This window comes from Bos mutus, chromosome 12, assembly GCF_027580195.1.
Source record: "Bos mutus isolate GX-2022 chromosome 12, NWIPB_WYAK_1.1, whole genome shotgun sequence".
NCBI lineage: Eukaryota > Metazoa > Chordata > Mammalia > Artiodactyla > Bovidae > Bos > Bos mutus.
In genome coordinates this window covers 28,630,622-28,652,980 of record NC_091628.1, presented here as the reverse complement: position 1 = coordinate 28,652,980, position 22,359 = coordinate 28,630,622, and the positions used below count along the sequence as shown (strand labels likewise).

The 22,359-nt window shown below is 42.8% G+C and overlaps 1 protein-coding gene across 1 annotated transcript in view; it reads left to right on the top strand.

The window, feature by feature from the left end:
• FRY (FRY microtubule binding protein) overlaps positions 1-22,359 on the top strand; it is a 248,280-nt gene that overhangs the window by 208,453 nt on the left and 17,468 nt on the right. Inside the window, 9 exon segments of the mRNA XM_070380441.1 lie at positions 191-331; positions 2,304-2,483; positions 4,715-4,876; positions 7,334-7,408; positions 10,641-10,811; positions 16,887-17,087; positions 17,648-17,809; positions 20,465-20,631; positions 22,032-22,221. Coding sequence (XP_070236542.1) covers positions 191-331; positions 2,304-2,483; positions 4,715-4,876; positions 7,334-7,408; positions 10,641-10,811; positions 16,887-17,087; positions 17,648-17,809; positions 20,465-20,631; positions 22,032-22,221 — 1,449 coding nt within the window.

The following is a 22,359-nucleotide window of genomic DNA, read 5'->3' as shown; positions in this document are numbered from 1 at the left end:
GAAGTCCCTGAATATTACATTTATATATCAGACCTACAGCATTGCCTTTGATTAACATCTCCCCCTCTTCAGCAGTTAGGATTTTCTTCTCCTTTCTAAGGAAATGCGCAGTCGTAAAGGTACTAGGAGACCGTGGTGCTTCTGTGTGGAACCTGGTGTCAGATGACTCACCCTGCCGTTGCCCCCACAGCTGCTGGAGAAGGGCCTCCCCAGCATGCAGCAGCCCCTCCTGCAGGTGATCCACAGTCTGCTCAGCTACATGGACCTTTCTGTCGTTCCTGTAAAGCAGTTCAACGTGGAAGTTCTGAAGACCATTGAAAAATACGTGCAAGTGAGTATTGAACCAGCATGTTTCCAGATAGTTGTTCCAGAAAGACATCCTCTGTATGCAGCTTGTACTTGGCCATGGTTTTATGGGTGCCAGGCTGCGCGTTCATTTATCAATGTCCGTAACACACTGAGAGCGGCCAAGACAGTGGCTGACCAGCACCCTGAGCGGTGTCTTGAGGAGAAAGACAGGACCAGGCCCCAGCGCGTTCCTGAGCCTTCAGAGGACACGTCTCTGCCTCCCGCGCTTAAAGGCCAGATACTGAAAGCATGTCCTGGCTTGGGGGGCAGGGGCAGGGTCTTGTTTGAGGGGTTCTATTTCAAAGAAGGAAGAAGCAACTTGTGTGTGCCTGGTTCCAGACCAGGTGTTTTAGATGAGAAGGGTTAATTCAGAGGAGAAAATTGTCACTTAGGGTCGAAGGAACTAAGGCTAAGAAACGGCATACTTATACTTGAAAATACTCCAACAAACAAAACATACTGTGTACTTGGTGAGTTTCAGAGTTCAAGGGCAAATGCTCGGCTTTCTCTGGTTAAATTCATTGACTAAGCTTGACAACTTTAAACATTTTTTTCCCCATCTTCACTTCACCAGTCACATTACTTGAAGAATTTGCAAATACTAAAAATGATTTTCAAGCTTTTTTTTTCCTCCAAGTGGCATTGCTCCAGTAACAGTTGTACCATGTGGTAGATGTTCATTATCGCTTTCTCACTTGACACTCACGAGAGACAGAGGGGCAGTTCACATCTTTGCCCCTTGTTCAAAAAAAAAAAAAATTTGTTTTATTAGACTACCTGTTCTTAGGCCTGTGGATCATCCCTGGTACTTGAGATCTTTACTGAATGGTGGCTAATTTCATATCAAACCATGACCTCCCTTGTGCAGAAGTTAACAATGAAGGGAATGCGTTTTACTTCATGTGCTTTTATTCCAAGTCCTAGACAAATAATAACGTTTATCAGGCTGGTTATCCATGTTCAGTATTTTTATGGGAAAAGTGTCTCGGTCTGCCTGGGAGTTGTCAGAGACACAAAGATGGTGAAACACAGTGAGACTTTCAGGAAGAGTAGGAGTTTGATAAGGAAGGAGAGGAAGGGCATTCCAGGATGAGAGAACAGCATGAGGAAACGCACAGAGGCTAGAGACATCAGCTGGGATGGCGAATTCCGGGGGAGATTACCCACGTAGGCCTTGCTCGAAGAGTGTGGACTCCTCCTTGTCCACCAGGGGGAGCTCTTGAAGATGTTTAAGCGGGGAAGTGGCTTGAGCTGAAGATTCTGGAACGATCACTGTAGCTGGAATGGGTTTGATGGACCCAAGGAGAGGCTGCAAGTGGGGAAGCCAGTTAAGAGACCACTGAAATAGTCCAAGGAGGATTCAGCTGAGGCAGTGCCAACAGGAATGGAGGTGGGCAGGGGTAGGGGTCAGATTCTCAGGAGGAAGGGAAGAGGGGAGTTAAGAATGGTTCCCAGACTCTGGGGTTAGGTCATGAGGAAGACACGGACAAGAAGAGAAGAGGGCTGAGGGCAGAGGTCAGACGCCCAGGAAGCAAATGGAGCAGAAAGAGCCAGAGAAGTGGGAAGCGTAGATGGAAACTGGAGGCAGGGAGAATCTTGAGGAGTGAGGGAACAGTAGCGTAACTGCAATGGGGGCTGGAGCTTTTTTTGTTTTGTTTTGCTTTTCAAATTAAGGAAGTACCTCATTAGCAAAAGTGGTACCTTGTTATTTTAAACTTGTTTATTTGAATGTGGACAAAACTGTTCTTTTTTATTTGCTTGTTTCCTAAATGTAGCTCCTCCTACAGATAAATTATCTTTTTTATGTCATTTGCCTTTTACTTATCAAAGGATTTCCTGCACTGTTTTAAATCAGTGAGTTCTGACAGGTCATGAGAAGCTTCAGTAGCTAGGAGCATGTTAGTTTTTTTTTAATGAAGTAAGTTTTTAAGTATTGACTGTTTCATTTCCTTCAGAGCATTCACTGGAGAGAAGCTCTGAATATTTTGAAGCTGGTGGTTTCTCGATCGGCCAGCCTCGTTTTGCCTTCCTACCAACACAGCGACCTCTCAAAGATAGAAATACATCGAGTGTGGACGAGCTCATCCAAGGAATTACCTGGAAAAACCCTAGACTTCCACTTTGATATCTCAGAGGTATGTTAACTGTTCCCGTGAACTTTAGCGTGAATGCATAGGAGCAAAGTTCTAAACTAGCTGCCTGGAGAAGGAGGGCTTCCTTTACATTTATGTCACATGAAAGCTTCTAAGGCCTAATGAGGTCCTATTTTTTTTCTTTTTTAAGAACACATTCACAGGGGCTCTCATTTGGCAGCTTTTAAAAATAGAAGCTAGCCTCAGTTATGTAAAAACGATTCCACAGAAAAGACAATTTTTAAAATGGAATGATCTTAAGCATTTTAAACCGTGAGCTTCACTCATTCTTTATCTGACTGCTGCCACGTCCTGTCTGGTATCTGCAACCTTCTTTCCTGAACTGTAGCCAAACCAGTGAATGACCGAGATTTATGGAATCTGCCCTTATGGTCATTTCCCCAAGCCACACTGCTTTTTTTTCTTTAACAATTTTTTAAAGTTGATATGTTGTGTTTTCATTTTTATTAAGTTCAGTTTTTTTGGTGGGGTCACATGGCATGCAGGATTTTAGCTGCCCGACCAGGGATCAAACCCACGGGCCCTACAGTGGGCACATGGAGTTCTAAAAACTGAACCATCAGGGAAGTCTCCCACACTGCTTTTTACAGTACCACCATTTAAATTCTTGCCTTGAGAAAGAAAGGAGTGTGGAGAGAAGAGACCTATGAACCAAACTAAGGAGTCAGGAAGAAAAGAGGACACAAAATAGTCCGATTTACCTGCTGGTCCATGAACAAACTTTTGGAAACCTGCACTTAAGTATGTTAGTCTAAGATATAAAAATACATTTGCTTTCCTGTCTCTCTTACCCCATGACCGCTAAGCCCCCTAAAGCAGAAACCATGGTCTGTCCACTTTGTAATTACGGTCTGTACAGTGTCTAATGCATGAACGTACTTCATGCACATGCTTCAGCTTGGCTGAATGAATCAGTTCACTGAAGGAATAAACTAGGTCTGCTGACATGCAACTTATCGGCTCAGTTGCAGCCAGATTGGGTTTTTTCAAACAATCGTCCCATTGACCATTCAACACTCAGGGTGAGATGCTGTTTATTGCTACTGTTGTGATGTTTATATATGACATTAAGGTATCAAATCAGTATTTTTCCATTTTAAACAGTTTATATTGCTAGGGTAGGAGAGGGGTGCTTACTCTTTTACTAAAGTTTATTCTGTTCCAAATTGGAGAAGGAAATGGCAACCCACTCCAATGTTCTTGCCTGGAGAATCCCAGGGATGGAGGAGCCTGGTGGGCTGCCGTCTATGGGGTCACACAGAGTCAGACACGACTGAGCGACTTAGCAGCACCGGTTAGCATTCTATTCAAAAGAGGTACAGAAGACCTGTAGCCAGTCAGCTGCACGCCCCAGATACCCAGTTGCTCCAGAAAGATGGGCCTGGAGAGACAGGTGGAACACGCCCAGCCAGTGTCTCTCATCTCTGAATGTGGGCCTGTGAACAGGCTTCTGCAGAGACCCCCTTGGGGCTGAAGTTTGGGAGGTGCTGCCTCCCCAGCTACCACATTACAGACCTCTCAGGAAGTGAAATTTCTTAAATGTTGCCCAAGAACCTGGCCCTGACTGTTTCATTTAAATAACTGAAAACATAGATTTAAATAAATTTTTAAATACTTGAGAGTATAAGGTTGGTGATTACAGGTTGGAATGAAGGGAAGGAATTTTGGTCTTAAAAGTCTTTCAAGCTTAAACATCTGAAAATAATTTGCTTTCCTGCATGTTTCCCTTCTCATCTTTACAGTCATTTCTGAAGTGCATTTAAGAACAAGCAATTGGATTTGTTTTCAGTTGCTCAAGAGGGTGGGAAGGTGTTGAAGATGCAAAATGGTTTTTGTGTTAGTCACTCAGTTGTGTCTGACTCTTTGCAACCTCAGGGACTGTAGCTTACCAGGCTCCTCTTTCCATGGAATTCTCCAGGCAAGAACACTGGAGTGGGTAGTCACTCCCTTCTCCAGGGTATCTTCCCAACCCAGGGGTTGAACCTCAGTCTCCCACATTGCAGGCGGATTCTTTACCATCTGAGCCACTAGGGAAGCAAAATGGTTTAGGATGTGTTCTTGAACATCAGGGAAATGAGCCTCCGTGTAACACTGAACTTCTCTACATTTTCATCAAATAAGCAGTTCTTGGTTGCTGCTGGGAGACCGAGCCACGTACTAAGGATTGTGGATGAGACAGAAGAATGTATGCTTCTCTGCTCTTTTCCCTGCAGACGCCCATCATTGGGAGACGGTATGATGAACTGCAGAACTCCTCTGGGCGTGATGGGAAGCCCAGGGCCATGGCCGTCACCCGGAGTGCATCCTCCACCTCCTCAGGCTCCAACTCCAACGTCCTTGTCCCTGTCAGCTGGAAAAGGCCCCAGTACTCCCAGGTAAAGAGTCCTTGACTCGCAGGATTGGACAGGAGCTTAGGGGGCCCATTGAATCCAGCTGTGATACGCGATTTGGGCAGCCACCCTCCTGATGTCACCCACCTGGGCATCAGCACTTCAGTGATGAGGAGCTCATGGCATCCGTATTCCGAGGGGACCCCTTTACTCTTTGAAGAGTTCATTATGTTGAGTTGAAGTGTGATACTCTGTTGCTTCTACTTATTGATCCTAGTTCTCTTAAGGCTTAGAAAATGCAAATCAGATCTCTCACATGGCAGCCCTTCAGACACTTAACCTACCCCCTCTACCACTCACCCAGATGAGTCCTCTTTCCTCCAAATAATAAATCCTAGTTCTCCCAACCAATCCTCTGTGGCAGGGCTGCACGCTGTCCTGTGGACTGGCCCTGGATCCAGTCAAGGGGTTCACGCATGGCTGACATGAGCAGAGCAGGCGCCCAGATTCCTCCGTGCTTGCCTTGTCTCTATTCACTCTATGGGTTATTGATGTCACCGGACTTGCTGTCGAGTGAAACCTGTGCATTATTTAGGGCTCTTTGGGTGACATGTGCCAGAAGCCCAGTGAAAAACTGCCTGAAGTGAAAAAGGCATGTGTTCACTCCTGTATTGTGGCTTCAAGTGGAGCTGGATTCTAGCACACACAATCCTTAGACCCTCTCCCTCCTCCTTATGGCCCCACCTTCCCGTCCCAAAGTCCTGCTTTCCTCTCTGCTGACTTCATCCTCAGGCAGGTTCTTCCCTGTGAGGTACCAGCGACCTCTGGCAGCTCCAGATTTACATGGTCTTTGTCTCTGACCATTTCGGGGTAGAGGCCTTCCCTCCCTGACATCCACAGCAATTCTAGAGAAAATTAAAGTGTTAGTCGCTCAGCCGTGTCTGACTCTTGGCTGACCCCATGGACTGTAGCCCACCAGCTTCTCTGTCTATGGGATTTTCTAGGCAAGAATACTGGAGTGGGTTGCCATTCCCTTCTCCAGGGGATCTTCCCAACCCAGGGATCGAACCTGGGTCTCCTGTATTGCAGGCAGATCGTGTACTATCTGAGCCCCCAGGGAAGCCCCATTATAGAGAAAGGATTCTTGCAATCCCTACGAGGGAGGAAAAGTGTCTCCTGGTGGGAGAAGAGCCATCCCAATATGAAAAGGAGCTGCGTTACTAGGAGAAGGAGAAGTGGACGCTGTGCAGAGGGAAACCCCTTAGTGTGCACGCCCAGCAGGACTCATCCTCTCTCTCAGAGGCTGGGAAGATGGAGCCCCCAGCACAGCCCCTGCTGGAGCCGAGCTGGTGCTCAGCGGGTGTTCACTGTGGGCTGGACAGAGAACCTGCTCTACTCTCTTGGGGGTTTGGAAAAAAGACACATGCACAGCCCCGTTCCATGTTCCTCTGTGTTGATTCCTTCCCAGAACTGCAGAATGCCCACTAAAACCTAGAGAAAGAGGTTAAGGAATCTTCTGCCATTCTTCAACACCAAGGGCCTCCTGTCTTTGACCTTGAAGTGACACCATACTGAGTGTCTCAAGAAGGATGCAGGGAACTGAGTTACATCAAGAAGGAAAATCTGTGAATGATCCTGGCCTCCTTGCAGGCTCTCTATTAACTTAAATCAGGTTAAAAAGGAAAAAAGTCATTTTCAAGCGATTAGGGTGATTGCTTTAAGAGTAGTTCTGAAGCATGTTGACATTTTTTAGGCTCTGGTTACTCATCTTTTTCATTCTCAACTCACCCATCATTCTGAGACCTACTTTATCTATGTCATTGGAAAATGTGATGGTTTGTGAAGAATCCCAATGCTTAAGGAACTGAAAAGTAAGGTTTATGAAGAAAAGCAAAAGGAATTGAATCTGTTTAACTATAGGAAGAATAAGTTGAGAAAGATTTAACATGGCTTGCAAATAATCAAATATAAATCTGCGCAAAGTAAAGCTATCCTCCCATTTGGGGTAAAGAGATTTGTATTGTAACATAAGAGATTTAATTTAGGTGTAATGAAGGGCTTGCTAATGACTGAAAGTTGTAGCACACAAGAAAGATAACCAAGGGGAGTAATGAGTATCTGCTAAGAACCAAGGGATTGACTTTCATATCTTCTCCCTTAGGAATGTTCAGATCAGCACTGTCCAGTAGACATACAATGTGAGCCTCATTTAAGTATTCTTAACAGTCATCTTTTGAAAAATGTAAAAAAAAAAAGCAGGTCAAGTTAATTTTAGTAACATTTTAGCTAATATGTCTAAAATATTTTTCAGCATATAATCAGTATTTAGTCATTGATGAGCTATTTCACACTCTTCTTTCATACCAGCTCTTCCTGTGTTTTACATCTCTCTGTTCTCACTGGGTACATCTCAGTAATTAGCCCCGTGTGGCTGATGGCCACAGGATGAGACCAGATTTGATCACAGGTCCCCAGATTAAAACCTGTGTGCTTCTTTTCCAGAAGAGGACCAAAGAGAAGTTGGTGCACGTCCTTTCTCTGTGTGGCCAGGAAGTAGGATTAAGCAAGAATCCATCCGTAAGTTCTGTCGTGTGTCATATTTATTTCGCTTTTGGTATTGCTTTTGGTCTCGTAGTTTAGATGATTCAACTATGAATTACAAGTGTGATATCCATCATCTTGATCAATCTCTTAGACTTGTCTCCACACTATGATTTTTAATCTTACTTAGTTCAGAAACACTGAAAGATGTTATTGGCTGTCTGCTCCAGCTGGCAAATAGAAACTCAAGTTGGTAAATAAAAACTCAAGTTATTTTTATTTTTTAGTATCTTGATTTTTAAAGAATATACCCAGACTTTCTTAAAATAGGTGTATGTGACTCTGCTGCACTGCTGTACGCGATATACATTCCTTTGGCGTATAATTTGACTCTGTACACACATTTCTTAACGTGATGTCACTATTTTACTCATGTAAAGGTGCAAACAGTGATATGTTTTTTTCTTGCATAAACTTCTACTGATTTTACAGTTGGAAAAATATATATACCATTGGGCTTTGAAATAAAATGAATAATAAGTACCAGAAGTTAACTTCTGAAGCTTTTTTAAACATTTAGAAAATTAAAATTATGTGTGCGAACACTGCGGCAAAAGGTTTGGTTTTGCCAGGTATTTTTATTTCATCTGTATTATAGCATCTTTATTAGTAACCAGAAAAGATTGCAAACCAAGTTATTTTCAAGTAAAGTAAGAACCAGCAAACGGTTTCTCTGTGGAATTGCTTTTAAAATTCCAAAATGTATATGCTAATGTAGTTCATGACTGTGTGAAATTTGAGAGACTCATAGATTCCTAGAGTAAAGGCTGATACTTATTATCACCCTGGAATGTGCTCCAGCAAGAAGCATTGCCTCCTTTGAAGTTACCTTCCAAGTTGCTGACTGGTGGGTTTGCTGCTGCTCCTGTGACATCACGGAGGGCAGAGGGACCAGGGATGACAACTGGGAGAGCGGACGGTGCCTCCCAGCCCACCAGGAAGGGGAATGGCAGCCTTTATCTCCACAGCAGCACAGCCAGCGAGGGCCACTTCTCTCTGTCCCTGTGGTTACACTTTCCCCTTCAGATCCCAACTGCCTGCTTCTGTGCTGTGGCCTTTCAAGCTAGAACTGTTTACTGTGTTACAAATACGAAAAGCCACACTAACTAGGAAAGGGAGCATTCAGCTGAGGCAATCAGAGTGCTAGTCTCTCCGTGGATGGACCTAGAGACTGTCATAGAGTGAAGTCAGTCAGAAAGAGAAGAACACCATGTGATACCACTTGTATGTGGAACCTAGAAAAAGGGCACAAGTGAGCTTATTTGCAAAGCAGACACAGAGACATAGATGTAGAAACAAATACGGATACCAGGCAGGGGAAGGATGGGTGGGATGAACGGGGAGATTGAGATTGACAATATATACAATATCGATTAAAAGACGCTTACTCCTTGGAAGGAAAGTTATGACCAACCTAGATAGCATATTCAAAAGCAGAGACATTACTTTGCCAACAAAGGTCCATCTAGTCAAGGCTATGGTTTTTCCAGTGGTCATGTATGGATGTGAGAGTTGGACTATAAAGAAAGCGGAGTGCCGAACAATTGATGCTTTTGAACTGTGGTGTTGGACAAGACTCTTGAGAGTCCCTTGGACTGCAAGGAGATCCAACCAGTCCATTCTGAAGGAGATCAGCCCTGGGATTTCTTTGGAAGGAGTGATGCTAAAGCTGAAACTCCAGTACTTTGGCCACCTCATGCAAAGAGTTGACTCATTGGAAAAGACTCTGATGCTGGGAGGGATTGGGGGCAGGAGGAGAAGGGGACGCCAGAGGATGAGATGGCTGGATGGCATCACTGACTCGATGGACATGAGTTTGAGTGAACTCTGGGAGATGGTGATGGACAGGGAGGCCTGGCGTGCTGCGATTCATGGGGTCGCAAAGAGTCGGACACGACTGAGCCACTGAACTGAACAGACACTATTGATACTATGTATAAAATACTAATAGATGACTAATGAGAACCTCCTGTATAGCACAGGGAACTCCACTCAGCGCTCTGTAGTCACCTAATGGGAAGGAAATCTAAAGAAGAGGGGATATATATACACATATAACTGATTCACTTTGCTATACAGTAGAAACTGACACAACATTAAAAAAAAAAAAAAGAATTCTAGTCTCTCATCTCTCCCTGACTAGGTGGCTGGTCATCAGTGCTGTTTTATCTCAGGTACCCATTTGCAACCCCTGTACGGACTGTGTGTTGTGCCGTTGTATAAAACCTAGTGCAAATCCTATGACTGTTCTTAAAACACAGGAGGAAAAAAAAGTATATTTAAAATCCATTTACTTTTTCCTGTTGAGAGACAGTTGTTATATTTAAATTCTTATGAATGAAATTTTACTTTCAAGGAAGACCAAGAGGTTATAATGGTTAAATTAAAAGAACATTGTTCATTTTGTTTAATATCAGTCTATATGTTCAGGAGAGGCTGCAGAGCAAAACATTTAGATTTATGTCAAGTCTGTTATTCCTAAGAAGTTATATTAAAATGGCCCAAGAAAAATGAACCTATACATATAATTTTAAAATGCTGACATACTAAAATTTTAGTAGAAAAAAAAAAGTTTTGTTTAAGTCAACAGGACAGGAATTTGAGTGTGAATTCTGAACACGGCTGCTCAGCTTCTCTTCTGTAATTCAAATGAACAAGTTCTGTACTTCTTGACTTAGGTTTCTTTTTCTTTACCAGTTCCTGATTTCTCTCTCGAAGGGTTAAATCCTTTGCTCTCACAGTTCGTTCTATAGTAACACATTTTGTTGGCATCAGTAGTCCTTAAACTCTTAGGTGATAATATGTATGTGATGTGTATGTGTATGTGAATCTATACAGTTTCTAACCTCAGTCAGTGTAGAAACAATGGAAAATTTCTTGGCTGTTGTAGACTGTCTGTGAACACAGACACGCTCAGTTCAAACACACACACACACACACACACACACACACACGTAGGATCCAGTCTTCATTAAGAAGCAACGATTTGACTCTAACATTTTCCTAGTACGTGAACTTGCGTCTTTGCAACGAGTTTAATCTGAAGGCACCTGTCCAACATAAATAATAAGAGAACATTCTAAAAATACCCACTTAAGGAATTAGGTGTGTACTGGAAATACAGTGCTACGAGGAGCCAGTTACGGGTTCTGTAGCTCAAACCACCGAAGGGAGAGCGGTTTCTCAGGAGAGCCCTCTCGGTTCACAGGTGATCTTCTCGTCGTGCGGGGACCTGGACCTGCTGGAGCATCAGACGAGCCTGGTGTCGTCCGAGGACGGGGCCCGGGAGCAGGAGAACATGGATGACACCAACAGCGAGCAGCAGTTCCGGGTCTTCAGAGACTTCGACTTCCTAGACGTGGAGCTGGAGGATGGCGAGGTAGGCACAGGCTCAGTGAAAACCATCCGCTCAGCCTTTTCTTTGCTAATGAAACGGTTTCTTTCTACCTGCTAAATAGTGAGTTCTTTAATTAGAAAGCTTGTAAACTTTATTTTGGATCAGTTTATTTAAAGTACAGCAGCTTAACTTGGTCAAAAGTCACCCCACCCTTCCTGTCTGAGCCCAGGGCCAAAGCGGTTCCAAGTTCTTTCTAAATGGCAGAGATCTGACTTTGAATGGCCACACGGAGACTCTGTGTGTGTCTAGTCCAAAGGTGAACTTGAAAAAAAAAAAAACCAGAAACATTGAGGGTCTCAGCCTGTTCTCTGGTGCCTGGGAAAAACAGGCAAAGCATTTCATTAAGCATGAAGTTGCTCTTATGTGGTGATTTCAAAGCTTGCCTGCTACAGCCTGCGACCGGAGCCCGAGGGCCTGGCATTTTTGTGCTGTTTGAATTCCTCAGAACTTGAAATTAGATTTAACGTGTAAGAGAGCTCCTGGCTCTGCTTTTGGCTGGTTTTTGACACCTGGAGCATCTGAATTCAAGTCTGAACAGGCAGATGCAGATCTGTGTATCTGAGTGATAATTGTGGTAATAAGCTGCTTCAGTTATGAGTCATGTTTTTGAAAACTGGGAGTGGAAGGAGGAGCATTGTTTTAGTAGCTTGGGGGCATATTCTAGCTGAGAGGCAGGCTTTTTCCTCCTGGGATGGGCACTAAGCTCCCTTCAATGAGGTTGCCATCTGTAAAAATGCCTGCTACCCAGCCTGGTGTGTGTTGGGCTCCACATTATACTTCCCAGACAGAGGGCTTTCTGCCAGTCACACAGTTCAAATGGAAGCCCAGATTCCAAGCTTGTCATATCCTATGGTAAGTAGTAGTAGTAGTGTTAGTCACTCACTTGTGTCAAGTCTGACACGACTTTGTAACCCCTTGGACTGTAGCCTGCCAGGCTCCTCTGTTCATAGCATTCTCCAGGCAAGAATACTGAAGTGGGTTGCCATTCCCTTCTCCAGGCGATTTTCCCAACCCAGGGATCGGACCTGGGTCTCTTGCATTGCAGGCAGGTTCTTTACCATCTGAGCCACCAGGGAAGCCCTATGGCAGGTGGGCACCTCCTAATTATAAACTTGTGGGAAATGATACTTCAGGTAACTGCTTACCTTCCCTAAAAGAACACCTGCTGACCAATCCACTCGTGTCAAGGCTAGGTCACGGAGCTGTCCATTTTTGTCCTTACTGGCCACTGACGACCCTGGCTGTCTGTGCCAGCAAGGAAGAGTCATGTCCTCAGAATGAAGAATGTTTCCTTCCCCAATTCTTCCCCTGGAAACAGGTCTATCAGATCCAGTCCTTTTAAGAGTCTAAAGGCACTGACTGCAAAGCACCTTTAAAACATGTCAGCTCTTCACCTTGAATTTTCTTGAACCAGGAAACAGTTCTGCAGTTTTCTGTGTTAACCATAACTAGCAATAAAGAAATCAACAAGTACATGTGGTGAAAACTGTTTAAAAAGTGTAATGCAAAATACAGCTGTTTTGAATATTTTCAAAATGAGCTAGAGGTCATTTTGGAATGTCAAATGGAATGTCAAAAGATTAACTTCCTAATTTTGGCAACTGACCTCATCTTTGCTCTCAGGCTAGAATTCAAGCTTAGGTAGTACCCTTTTCACTCTGTAAGTTAAAATGAGGAGGGAAAAATTGATGAAACAAGAGAAGCATCATTTTTTCCCGTCTCATACAAAGACAAATGGGCTGTGTGAAGGGATCTGGCAGGAATGCTATCAAGTAGAAGAATCAGACACAATTGCAGAGTTAATTTCTATCAAAATAAGGAAAACCTTAGATGCTCATCATTTGAAAACAAATTTTATGCTAATGTTTGTCAGGGACAGCAAGTGATAGATACTATGCCTTCCTTGTAGCGTTTTCTCTATTGTCCTAGCCAATAAGAACTAGAAAGAAAAAAAAAATAGTGGTTACTTTGTATGATTATGATTTTAAAAGAAACACAAGAGTGTGACAGTATGTATTTTATCCAAATAAGATAAACTATTTGAGAATGTTACTTCTCCACAAGGTTACAATAAGGGATTCTAGCCTACTTACAGAGTCGCAGATGGTCAAAGCAGGTCCAGCTCTGACTTTAGCTCAGCCTCTGACCCAGTTTAATCTGCGAAGCAGCTTCTCTTGGCTCCTCATCTATCAAATGGGGATGATAATACCTGCCTGTAGAGCTGATGTGAGGGATCAAGTAAGGTGACCTATGTAAAGCTTCTCACATAATTTTGGGCACAGAATAGGCATTCTAAGTGTCTGTTCCTCTGTACTGTCACTGATGAATAATTTCAGTATTTCCTCCTCTACAAAAGGTAAGCATATTTGGCTTCTAGATCAAAACGCATTTATAAAAAAAGACAAACAAGTTTCTTGTCATGTCTATTCCTTTCGTTAGTCTCAATGTATGACTAAGTCTTGAAAGGTTTGCCTTGAACTCTTCAGAATCCTTAAAGGGTGCTGGGTCTTTGCTGTTAATTGCACCTCAGCAGTGAAACAGCCCGATCACAAACACTTCTGGTTTTGTGGGCAGGATGAGGTGATGCCACCTTTTTCTCCCCCAGCAGATGACCCTCATTAGTCTTTCCATGACATTTCACAGTTTTCTCACAAATAAAAATTTAGACATTCTAAAAAAAAAAAAAAGTGTTGAGGAGACAGGCCAAAGTTGTCACTGAAGTGGAAAGCTATTTCAGAAACTGTATTTGTGATTTGTTACCCGCTACGTCATCCACTGCTAAGAGGCCTTGAATTTCCGGTGTTTGGTACTACTTCTCCTCTTTCGGGTTTGTGTATCTTTGCTTCTTAAGGCGCCTCTACTGAAGTATATACTGGTAGCACTGTTAGTGGCTGTTGTGTTAAAACTAAGACAAATGCACTTGAGTATCTGTAATATAATCATTTTAAATAGACCTCTTATTTGTTTTTCTGTCCATTCAATCTGCTACCCAGGAACTTCAGGTAAGATGATACTATTTTCAATTCAGATACGCTAGTAGGTGTTTTGCATCATTGCAGATTTATAACAACATAATTGCTTTTTCTCCCCTTGGAGAGTATGTATGCCTATTTGCACATTTGTATTGAGATGTGTGTGATAGAAGTATTTTTCTTGGTTGCTCGAGGAAGAAAATATTTTCTGAAAGTGTAAATACATTTTAAAATGTAGTTTTAAAATCTTTATATGTCTAGTTCTGGAAGTTGCATAATTTTCTCCCTTGAGGGAAGGTGAGTTTTTAAGTATGATCCATAGAAATCCTATAATTTTTCATTAGGCAGCTGCACAACTGGAATGGTTTGGGTTTGTGGTTTAATTCTTTTATTAAAAGTGAAATCAACAAGCTTTATCTAAATAATACACCACGTCCACTTCCAATCAACTGCTTTTATTTTCTAGGAATTAAGAGCTATCTTTGTAGGGTGAATGACTATCCAAGTGAGGACCTTTTGCAACTAAAAAGGAGTCTGGTAATGATTACACCCAGACAACAGGCATAAGCCAGTGTTATCCTGGACAGAGTGACCTATGAGCACACTATATCCAAGTCTTATAGGCTTAAGTCTGAGTAGGGTCATTTTGGGGAACATGTTTTGACTTCTACGTTCCTTCAACAATAATTCTTTTTTTGGTATTCCAATATCAACGAATATGATTTCCAGCACTTCTGCAGTATTCCATTGTGAGTATTTTCTCATCTCGGTATGAACTCTGCCTGAGTGGTTATTTAGGTTTGATAACCGACATATGCACACTGTCCATCAAGGATAGCCAGCCACCTTCTCAGTCTTCTCACACACACACAGTTTTGGCTTTTGACCCCAAAGGTGACGTAAAATGCAAACACGACATCTGGGTGTGGGGAGCTAGAAGGCAGCTCTGCGAGTGGGGGTGGTCCTGTGCTGTGAGAAGGCCCGGAGGACTTTCAATCACCACAGACTCCAGCACAGGCCAGGCTACTGTTGCTTTCAACCCCTCAGCCGCCACTAGGGAAACGGTTTCAACATCCTTGCCTCCGATGCAGTTACTGCATCCTCCAGCAGGACACCAAATATTATCCCTGCGAGAACAGCTTCCCTGACTCCCAGTTCCTCTTCACCTGAGCTGTGGTCAGATCAACGCAGCGGCACTGTGCCCAGTGCAGCGCTCCTGGCCCTGGATATATCTCTCTGCCAGCTCAGTGTGAGCCAGGTTCAGGGTGGGCGACTTCCAGAACTGCTGCCTGAGACAGTTCATCCAATCCATCCATTGATTCAGTGCAAGAGAATCAGTGCTGTGAATTTGTTTCAGTTGTACATTTCACCCAGTAATTGTCACATTCCTTTTTCTGTTTTGTAATCTCATTTTTCTTTACCCTCTTTATTTCTTCACATACTGTGTTTTCTTTTTCTTCTTGGAACTCTTGCCTCTTCCACATTTTTTTCATTCTTTCCGTGAAACAGCTGTTTTAAAATACCAGCACAATAGTAAGCCTTCCCTACCAGGGTTAAAAAACAAACTGTTAGGTATAAAATAAGTTAGGAGGAAATATTATACAGCACAGGGAATACAGCCACTATTTTACAATAACTTTAAGTGGAGAATAATCTAAAAAGATGTGAATTGCTATATTGTACACTTCAATTGTATAACACTGCAAATCAACTTACCTCAATAAAAAAAATAAATAAAAACAATCATTTGGTGGTAATGTAGCACAGTAGTTACAGATAAAAGGTACAGACAGAGCTATAAACTATAGAAATCAAATACTGAGTCGTATAATCAAACAGTCCTAAGGATAATCATAAATATCATAAATGGTGTGAATAATGATAATTTCCACATAATATCTAGAATGTGTTCAGGATTCTTACCCGTTGCATTATACCAGAGATCTGTTAGAATGGTAGGCTTTATTTTATTAGAAGCCAGAAAAAATAGACCCATAAAACCAGAGGAAAAAACTCATTAATTTTAATAGTAATTTACATCTCTCCCTGAAATTATATGATTATGCTATTAACTGAGCTCTCATCAGAAAGTTTATTTCAGTGAACCATCTGTGTTTAAAATGGCTAATGTACATGATAAGATTCTGTGCTAGATTTTATTCAGATTACCTATTTGGTTTAGGTTCAAATTTGCTCACCAATGGGTGAGTAATATTTCTCTTGCTTTATTCCTGGAGAGAAATAAAACCCACATTTGTTTTTAGGGGGAAGAAATTATATTCAATTAAATGAACTTACTTAATATATGATAATTTGTAGAGACAACCTGAGATATATCTGGAATCTTTCTGTAACACTCTACCTTGCCGCTTAGCCCAGTTCTCAGCACACATGTACAATTCAGCAACAGTCCCTGGTACCAGGTCAATCCTTCCAGGTCCAGGGAGGGAACTGTTTCCTGTGTTGGGACAATTGTTTAAAGCTGAGCCTAAAGCAAAACTGAAGCCTTGCTGCTCTGGCCTCTGCATCGTGCATGATCGTCTGACTGTGCCCAGCTGCTCTCTGACACCCTTTAACTCTGCATTTTATCTGTGAAAACTGCTGTGGCAGAAACAGGCTGGAATGTGTACCTAATGCTCTTCAACTTAATACCCAGAAGCTGTGGACTGTGCCACAAGCATAGCCCTTACTTTGTTCTCTGGACAACAGTACTAAACAGTGGGGGTCAGGGAGTAGGTAAGGAACACCTCTGTTGATATTAACAGTCTCTTTCTGATAGCTTTTTGTTAACATGGCTCTTTAAGAGTACTCCCAAATCAACTTGTAAAACAGTGTTACCCACTGTGCCAAAGAAGAGTGTATGATCACATCTGTCTGTGACTTAACATGTATTTAGGTGAAAACAGTGTGCTGTTTACTACTCTTCACAATACGTAGGCAAAATCATTGGTGCCCGTGTCCATGAGGTGAGGGCTTGAGAATTCATAATGAAAATATCGATGCTAAGCTATGACTGATTAGATGTGTGAAGCTGTACATGTGGGAGAATTCTGGCCTTAAAAAGCAGCTGACGGTGTGATTTCAGGGCGAGAGTATGGACAACTTCAACTGGGGAGTCCGCAGGCGTTCTTTGGACAGTCTGGACAAGTGTGACCTGCAGCTGCTGGAGGAGCGCCAGCTCTCAGGAAGCTCTCCCAGCCTCAATAAAATGAACCACGAGGATTCTGACGAGTCCTCTGAGGAGGAGGACCTCACCACCAGCCAGATCCTGGAGCACTCTGACCTCGTAAGTAGGAACTCTCCACCTCTTCTTCCCAAGAAACTGGGAGACTGCTCTTTGTCATTCAGGCAGCAGGGCAGTTTCCAGTTGCAACTAAAGAAACTTCCCACAGCTGCCAAACTCAAATCTGAGACTGTCGGGTGGGGTCTGTCTGATTCTAACCAGCTTCTTTGGAGGGTGCAAATGGAGACAACCACTAGGGGTTTCATCAGCCCTGAATGCCATCAGATTTGTTCAGGCCTAGATTTTCCTTAAATAACTTATTATGCTGAACTCTTTCTTTAAAAAAAAAAAAAAATTCCTCCAACATCTGAAGTTTGAGGAAATAAGACATTTTGCTGGGGTTATCTGGAAAGAGAAGGGGTCTTTGTGTCTTACAGTGCTGGGCCTTGCCAGCTGCGGTGTTTAAGTTCTAATGACAGGGAAGTATGTATTACTATGTTCAATAGTTAGTACCTGTCCTAGCAACCAGCTTGTACACTGGTTTGTACTCTTATGTAAAAAGTAATCAGAGCTTGTAAAGAATGGGAACGTCACACGACATGTTTCTTTTGCTTTCTCGACAGATCATGAATCTCTCCCCTTCGGAGGAGACTAACCCCATGGAATCACTCACGACCGCCTGTGATCTGACCCCTGCTGACCCTCACTCCTTTAACACCAGGATGGCTAGCTTTGATGCTGCTCTGCCTGATATGAATAATCTTCATATTTCTGAGGGTTCAAAGGTGAAGAGATTTTGGCAATTGTTGGTTGTGGTTTTCTTTCCAAAAAAAAACGTATTTCCAATTTTCTGAGCATTCTTAGCAGGTTATAAGTGGAGGGACTATCTTTATCTTTTATGAAATAATTGTTAGTGCCCCTGAGCCTAGGTTTTGAAGTTGCTTTACTCTCAAAAGACCTAAGCAACCATCTTCTTGTTGGTTGAAAGAGATTTGATTTGAGGTCCTTTTAAGATGAAACGTTTTGCATTTTCCAGAGAGCACAAACACTGCTGATTAACAGCAAAACAAATGTCTCAGATGGCTGAGACAGGGAAACTGATGTTCTTTGTCATGACTTTTATAAAACAATCTGTTAAGTGAGGTGTGGGTGTATGCATAGATTGGGTGACATTTTTTCCTATGTAGGAACCAATTATACAGGCTGTGCACTGATTGCATTCTCGCCTTTTGTTGGGCTATCACAAATTTCAGTATCAATCACAGTATTATGCACAAAACTGTCTTAATCGGCTCTCTGAGGAGAAAAGTAAGTAATGGATAGAATTTCCTTATTTAAAAGGTCAGCTTTTTAGAAAAACTTTAAAATGTGTATTTCATTTAAGGTTTATTTTATTGATTTGCATAAGCCATTTTGTCCATAAAACTATCAACTTCCACACTGTGTTCACATATGTATCCACATAAATGGCCAATAGTATAGAACTTTATTTTCTTATATTAGATATTCCAAAATTGCCTATTACTATTAGGATTAAAGTTTTCTTTAACTTGAATTTGGTTATGGTAGTTTAAGTTTAAAAGAGAAAACAGGAAAACATACATAGAAAACAGATTTATAAAAGTATATTCTTTCTGATGCTTCTACAGAAAAATAAAATACTGGCTATTCTGCATCCTTATACAGTGTACTAAAAATATATCTGAGATCTAGCAAAATCTATATACTGTAAACCAAGGGCAACCAACCAAACTGCAATCACCTAAAAATATTGAAGCTTAAAAAATAATTATTTCTAAGATTTCCCCATTACAAAAGGACTGTGACCAGGATTCTGAGAATTAGCAGAATCCTTTTCTAGCCAAAAAGGGGACCAGAAAGGAAACCTGAGATTAAAATGCCAGAACCTTTGAAATTAAACTTCATGGAACGGACATCACAAAATAAATGTGAAGTTATTATTAGCATATGTTATTTCTCAGTCTTGCAGTAGTCAACTTGTCTATTTTGAATGCTAAGTTATATAGATTTCTCATACAAAGCACTGCCTAAGTAATATTTTCATGGACTCACAAAGAAATCTATCAGGGCAAGGCTGAGTTTAATTTCTGAAAAGCTATCTCTGTTTTTTACATCAGCTGGGCTTCTGCAAAATTTGATTTATCTGTATTGTTAGAGAAAACAAGATGTTTTTATAAGATCTCAGCCTATCCCTAGTAGATTAAGTTTACATACATTAATAACCCAGACCAGTCGGCAGTCTCGTTGGCACCAGTCTAGTTTTAAAGAGCAGGAAGAGACAGATATGGATAAGCCCCTGAAACTCAGTATTTATAAGCAGTTCCTTCAAAGACATGAGATAACCTATTTCCCTAACATATCTGTAAACATTCCTAATTTCCCTATTTAATCCTAGATTCAAAATACTAAAGGGGCAGCCAGATGTCAACCGTGATAACGCTCTATTTCATATGCCTATTTTGCCCTGGTTTTGTCTTTAAGAAAATGACTCACTGAACCACGTACACAAGCTTTCTTCCTCTCTTCTGTTCTGTGGTCAGGCTGCCTTCCTTCCTCTCCCGAAGAACAACTGGTCCTCCAGATGATTTCCCTCTGGCCCGGGTTCAAGCCCAGCCTCTTTTTCCATTTGACCTGCCAGTCACTTTCCTGCCTCTCAGTGGTCCCAGCTCTGCCACCCTAGAGACGTCTCATCTCCCTGCTCATTCTACACTTTACGGCAACCCAAGAGCAGCCTCTCATATATATATGCGCTGCCTTCAGGGGATATTCCCAAGAGTGAAGCATATATGTATGTGGAGCTCAGAGGATGCTCAGTATGGAAGGCCTGTCAAAGAGGCGGGCTCAGTGAATAGCTCTGGGTCACTCATGGGCATGGCAGAGACTTCAGGAGCCTTTACTATGCCAGGCACTGATGATTCTAAATTCTAGTTTCTATCGGTAACATTGGACATACTACAAATTATATACTGGAGAGTTAACTCCAGGTAACTTGCTTTAGAACACTGGGCTTGTACAACGAAGAGAGCTCTGAATCCAGAGATGGGTGTCTCTCACCCTGGCTTTGGCTCTGATTACATACCTGGTATTAGGCATGTCCTTTTCCTGTGTGGAGTATCTACTTCCTCATCTTTGAAAGTGGAGGTCAGACCCAGGGGGTCGCTTCCAAGTTTAGCATTTATACTCCTTAAGTGTGGATCAAATATGGTAATCTTCTGACAGCTTCTTTGGGAACTCTCTCAGAAAAGGCTGAAAAGAAGATAAAGAACAATGCTTCAGAGAATTCTTGAGTCTGGTTACACAAATTGACTATACCATAGCTAGAAGACAGATGCCCCCGATTTCCGTTATTCTCTGGATTTCAGAGTTGCCTCTGGATATCCTTACATGTTGGGGGATTCCTTTCTCTCCTTTGCTCCCAGGCTGATGCCGTCCAGGAAGAGGAGGACGCCACCGTGCAGGAGGATGACCTTTCCAGCTCCATCAATGAACTCCCGGCCACTTTCGAATGCAGCGACAGCTTTAGCCTGGATACGACTGACGCAGAAGAAAAAGGCAACCGAGCGCTGGACCACTTCACTCTTGCCAGGTAAAGGGTGTACACGGCACGTCATATTGGGTTTGCTCCAACTCCAGTTTAACGTCAGGCTTGTGCCTCTGGGACCTCCTCGCAAAGGAGTCCGGGCTGACATGACTTGGAAGGCTGTCAACCAGTAAGGAATCTTCCAGCTCCAGTGTAGGGCCTTATGCGGAACCAGTAAGGCTATGCCTATAGGAACTCTTAGAGCCCTGGAATAATAATGTACTCAGGCGCTCAGTCGTGTCTGACTCTTTGCAACCCCATGGACTGTAGCCCGCCAGACTTCTCTGTCCATGTGATTTTCCCAGGCAAGAATGCTGGAGTGGGTTGCAATTTCCTTCTCCAGGGGATCTTCCTGACCCAAGGATCAAACCTGCGTCTCCTACACTGCAGACAGATTCTTTACCACTGAGCCACCAGGGAAGCCCTAAAGCCCTGGAATAACATAAAAAGCCAAAAAGGAGCCCTTGGGGACGTGGTCCAGACCTTGTAAGCTTTGAAGATAAGCTAGCTTGGCAAGGCTTGGAAATGGAGTTCTTCCCATCTTGAGTTAAAAGACCAGAACAAGAGGCCCTTTATGAGCTACATACCTACTTTTTTTTTTTTTTTTTTAATGTGGGTGGCTTTCAGCTTCAAGACTGACATTTCTGAGACAAGTGAGATCTAGTCAGAGAATATAAACAGGAAACATAAAGGAATAGATTTTTTTAAAAAAACTTAATGTGGCATCTAGGATAAATCACAGATAATGCTACAGATCTGCTTCAGGAGAAGAAAGTCAGAATCCTAAAATCACTCCTCTGAACACTGCTTCTGACGTGGCTAGACAGAGGCTTTCTGTTATGGTGACACGTATCCTTTTGTCAGAGAAACAGCTTAGGGTGATACCTAGAGAAGAAATGTTGACTTTTCAGTTCATTTATTTTTCTCTCCTTTGTTTCCCTCTGTCTCACTGTGAATTTCTCTTATTTTCCTTTCTCTGCCCTTTTTCTCCTAGTCATTTATGTGTATGCACCCACTATTACTCTCCCTCCACAAAGGAAAAGTGAAAAGATTCAAAATTTTTCTCATTTTTTTAAAGTGAAAAATGAAAGACTGAAATGGGTCAAAGCACAGGAGTGAATGTGCCCTGTGTCTGGGGAAAGGCCGGCAGGAAAGTGAGGGTCAGTTGCTGAAGGCTAAAAAGCGGTCCCGTATCAGAATTGGGGAATCTTGGGAATTACGGAATCCTAGAGGTGAAAAATTCTCTTTTCTAGAATCAGAATCTCAAGACCTCTGACTGAGAGCCAGGCTCCAGAAGCAACCCCCACGGGAGGAGAGGGCAGGAGGGTGCCTCGGGTGAGAACCGACACTGCTGGCAAAGGTGAGGAGGACGCTGTTCCTGACTTTGTTGTCTGCGTTTTTTCCAGCTTTGGGGAAGGTGAGAGGGGAGTGTCGCCCCCTCCCTCGCCCTTCTTCTCGGCCATCCTTGCCGCCTTTCAGCCCACGGCCTGTGACGACGCCGAGGAGGCCTGGCGCAGCCACATCAACCAGCTCATGTGCGACTCGGACGGCTCCTGTGCTGTGTACACGTTCCACGTGTTCTCCTCCCTGTTTAAGGTGCGCTGCCCACAAAGGCTCCGCGGCTGCCAGCTGGTCTCTCCCTGGGTTTACACTACACTTTGTCCTCAGTTTCCTCTGCTTCATCCTTTCTTCCGTTCATTGTGGAGATGTTGTGCTGGGTGGTTCGGGCTGCCG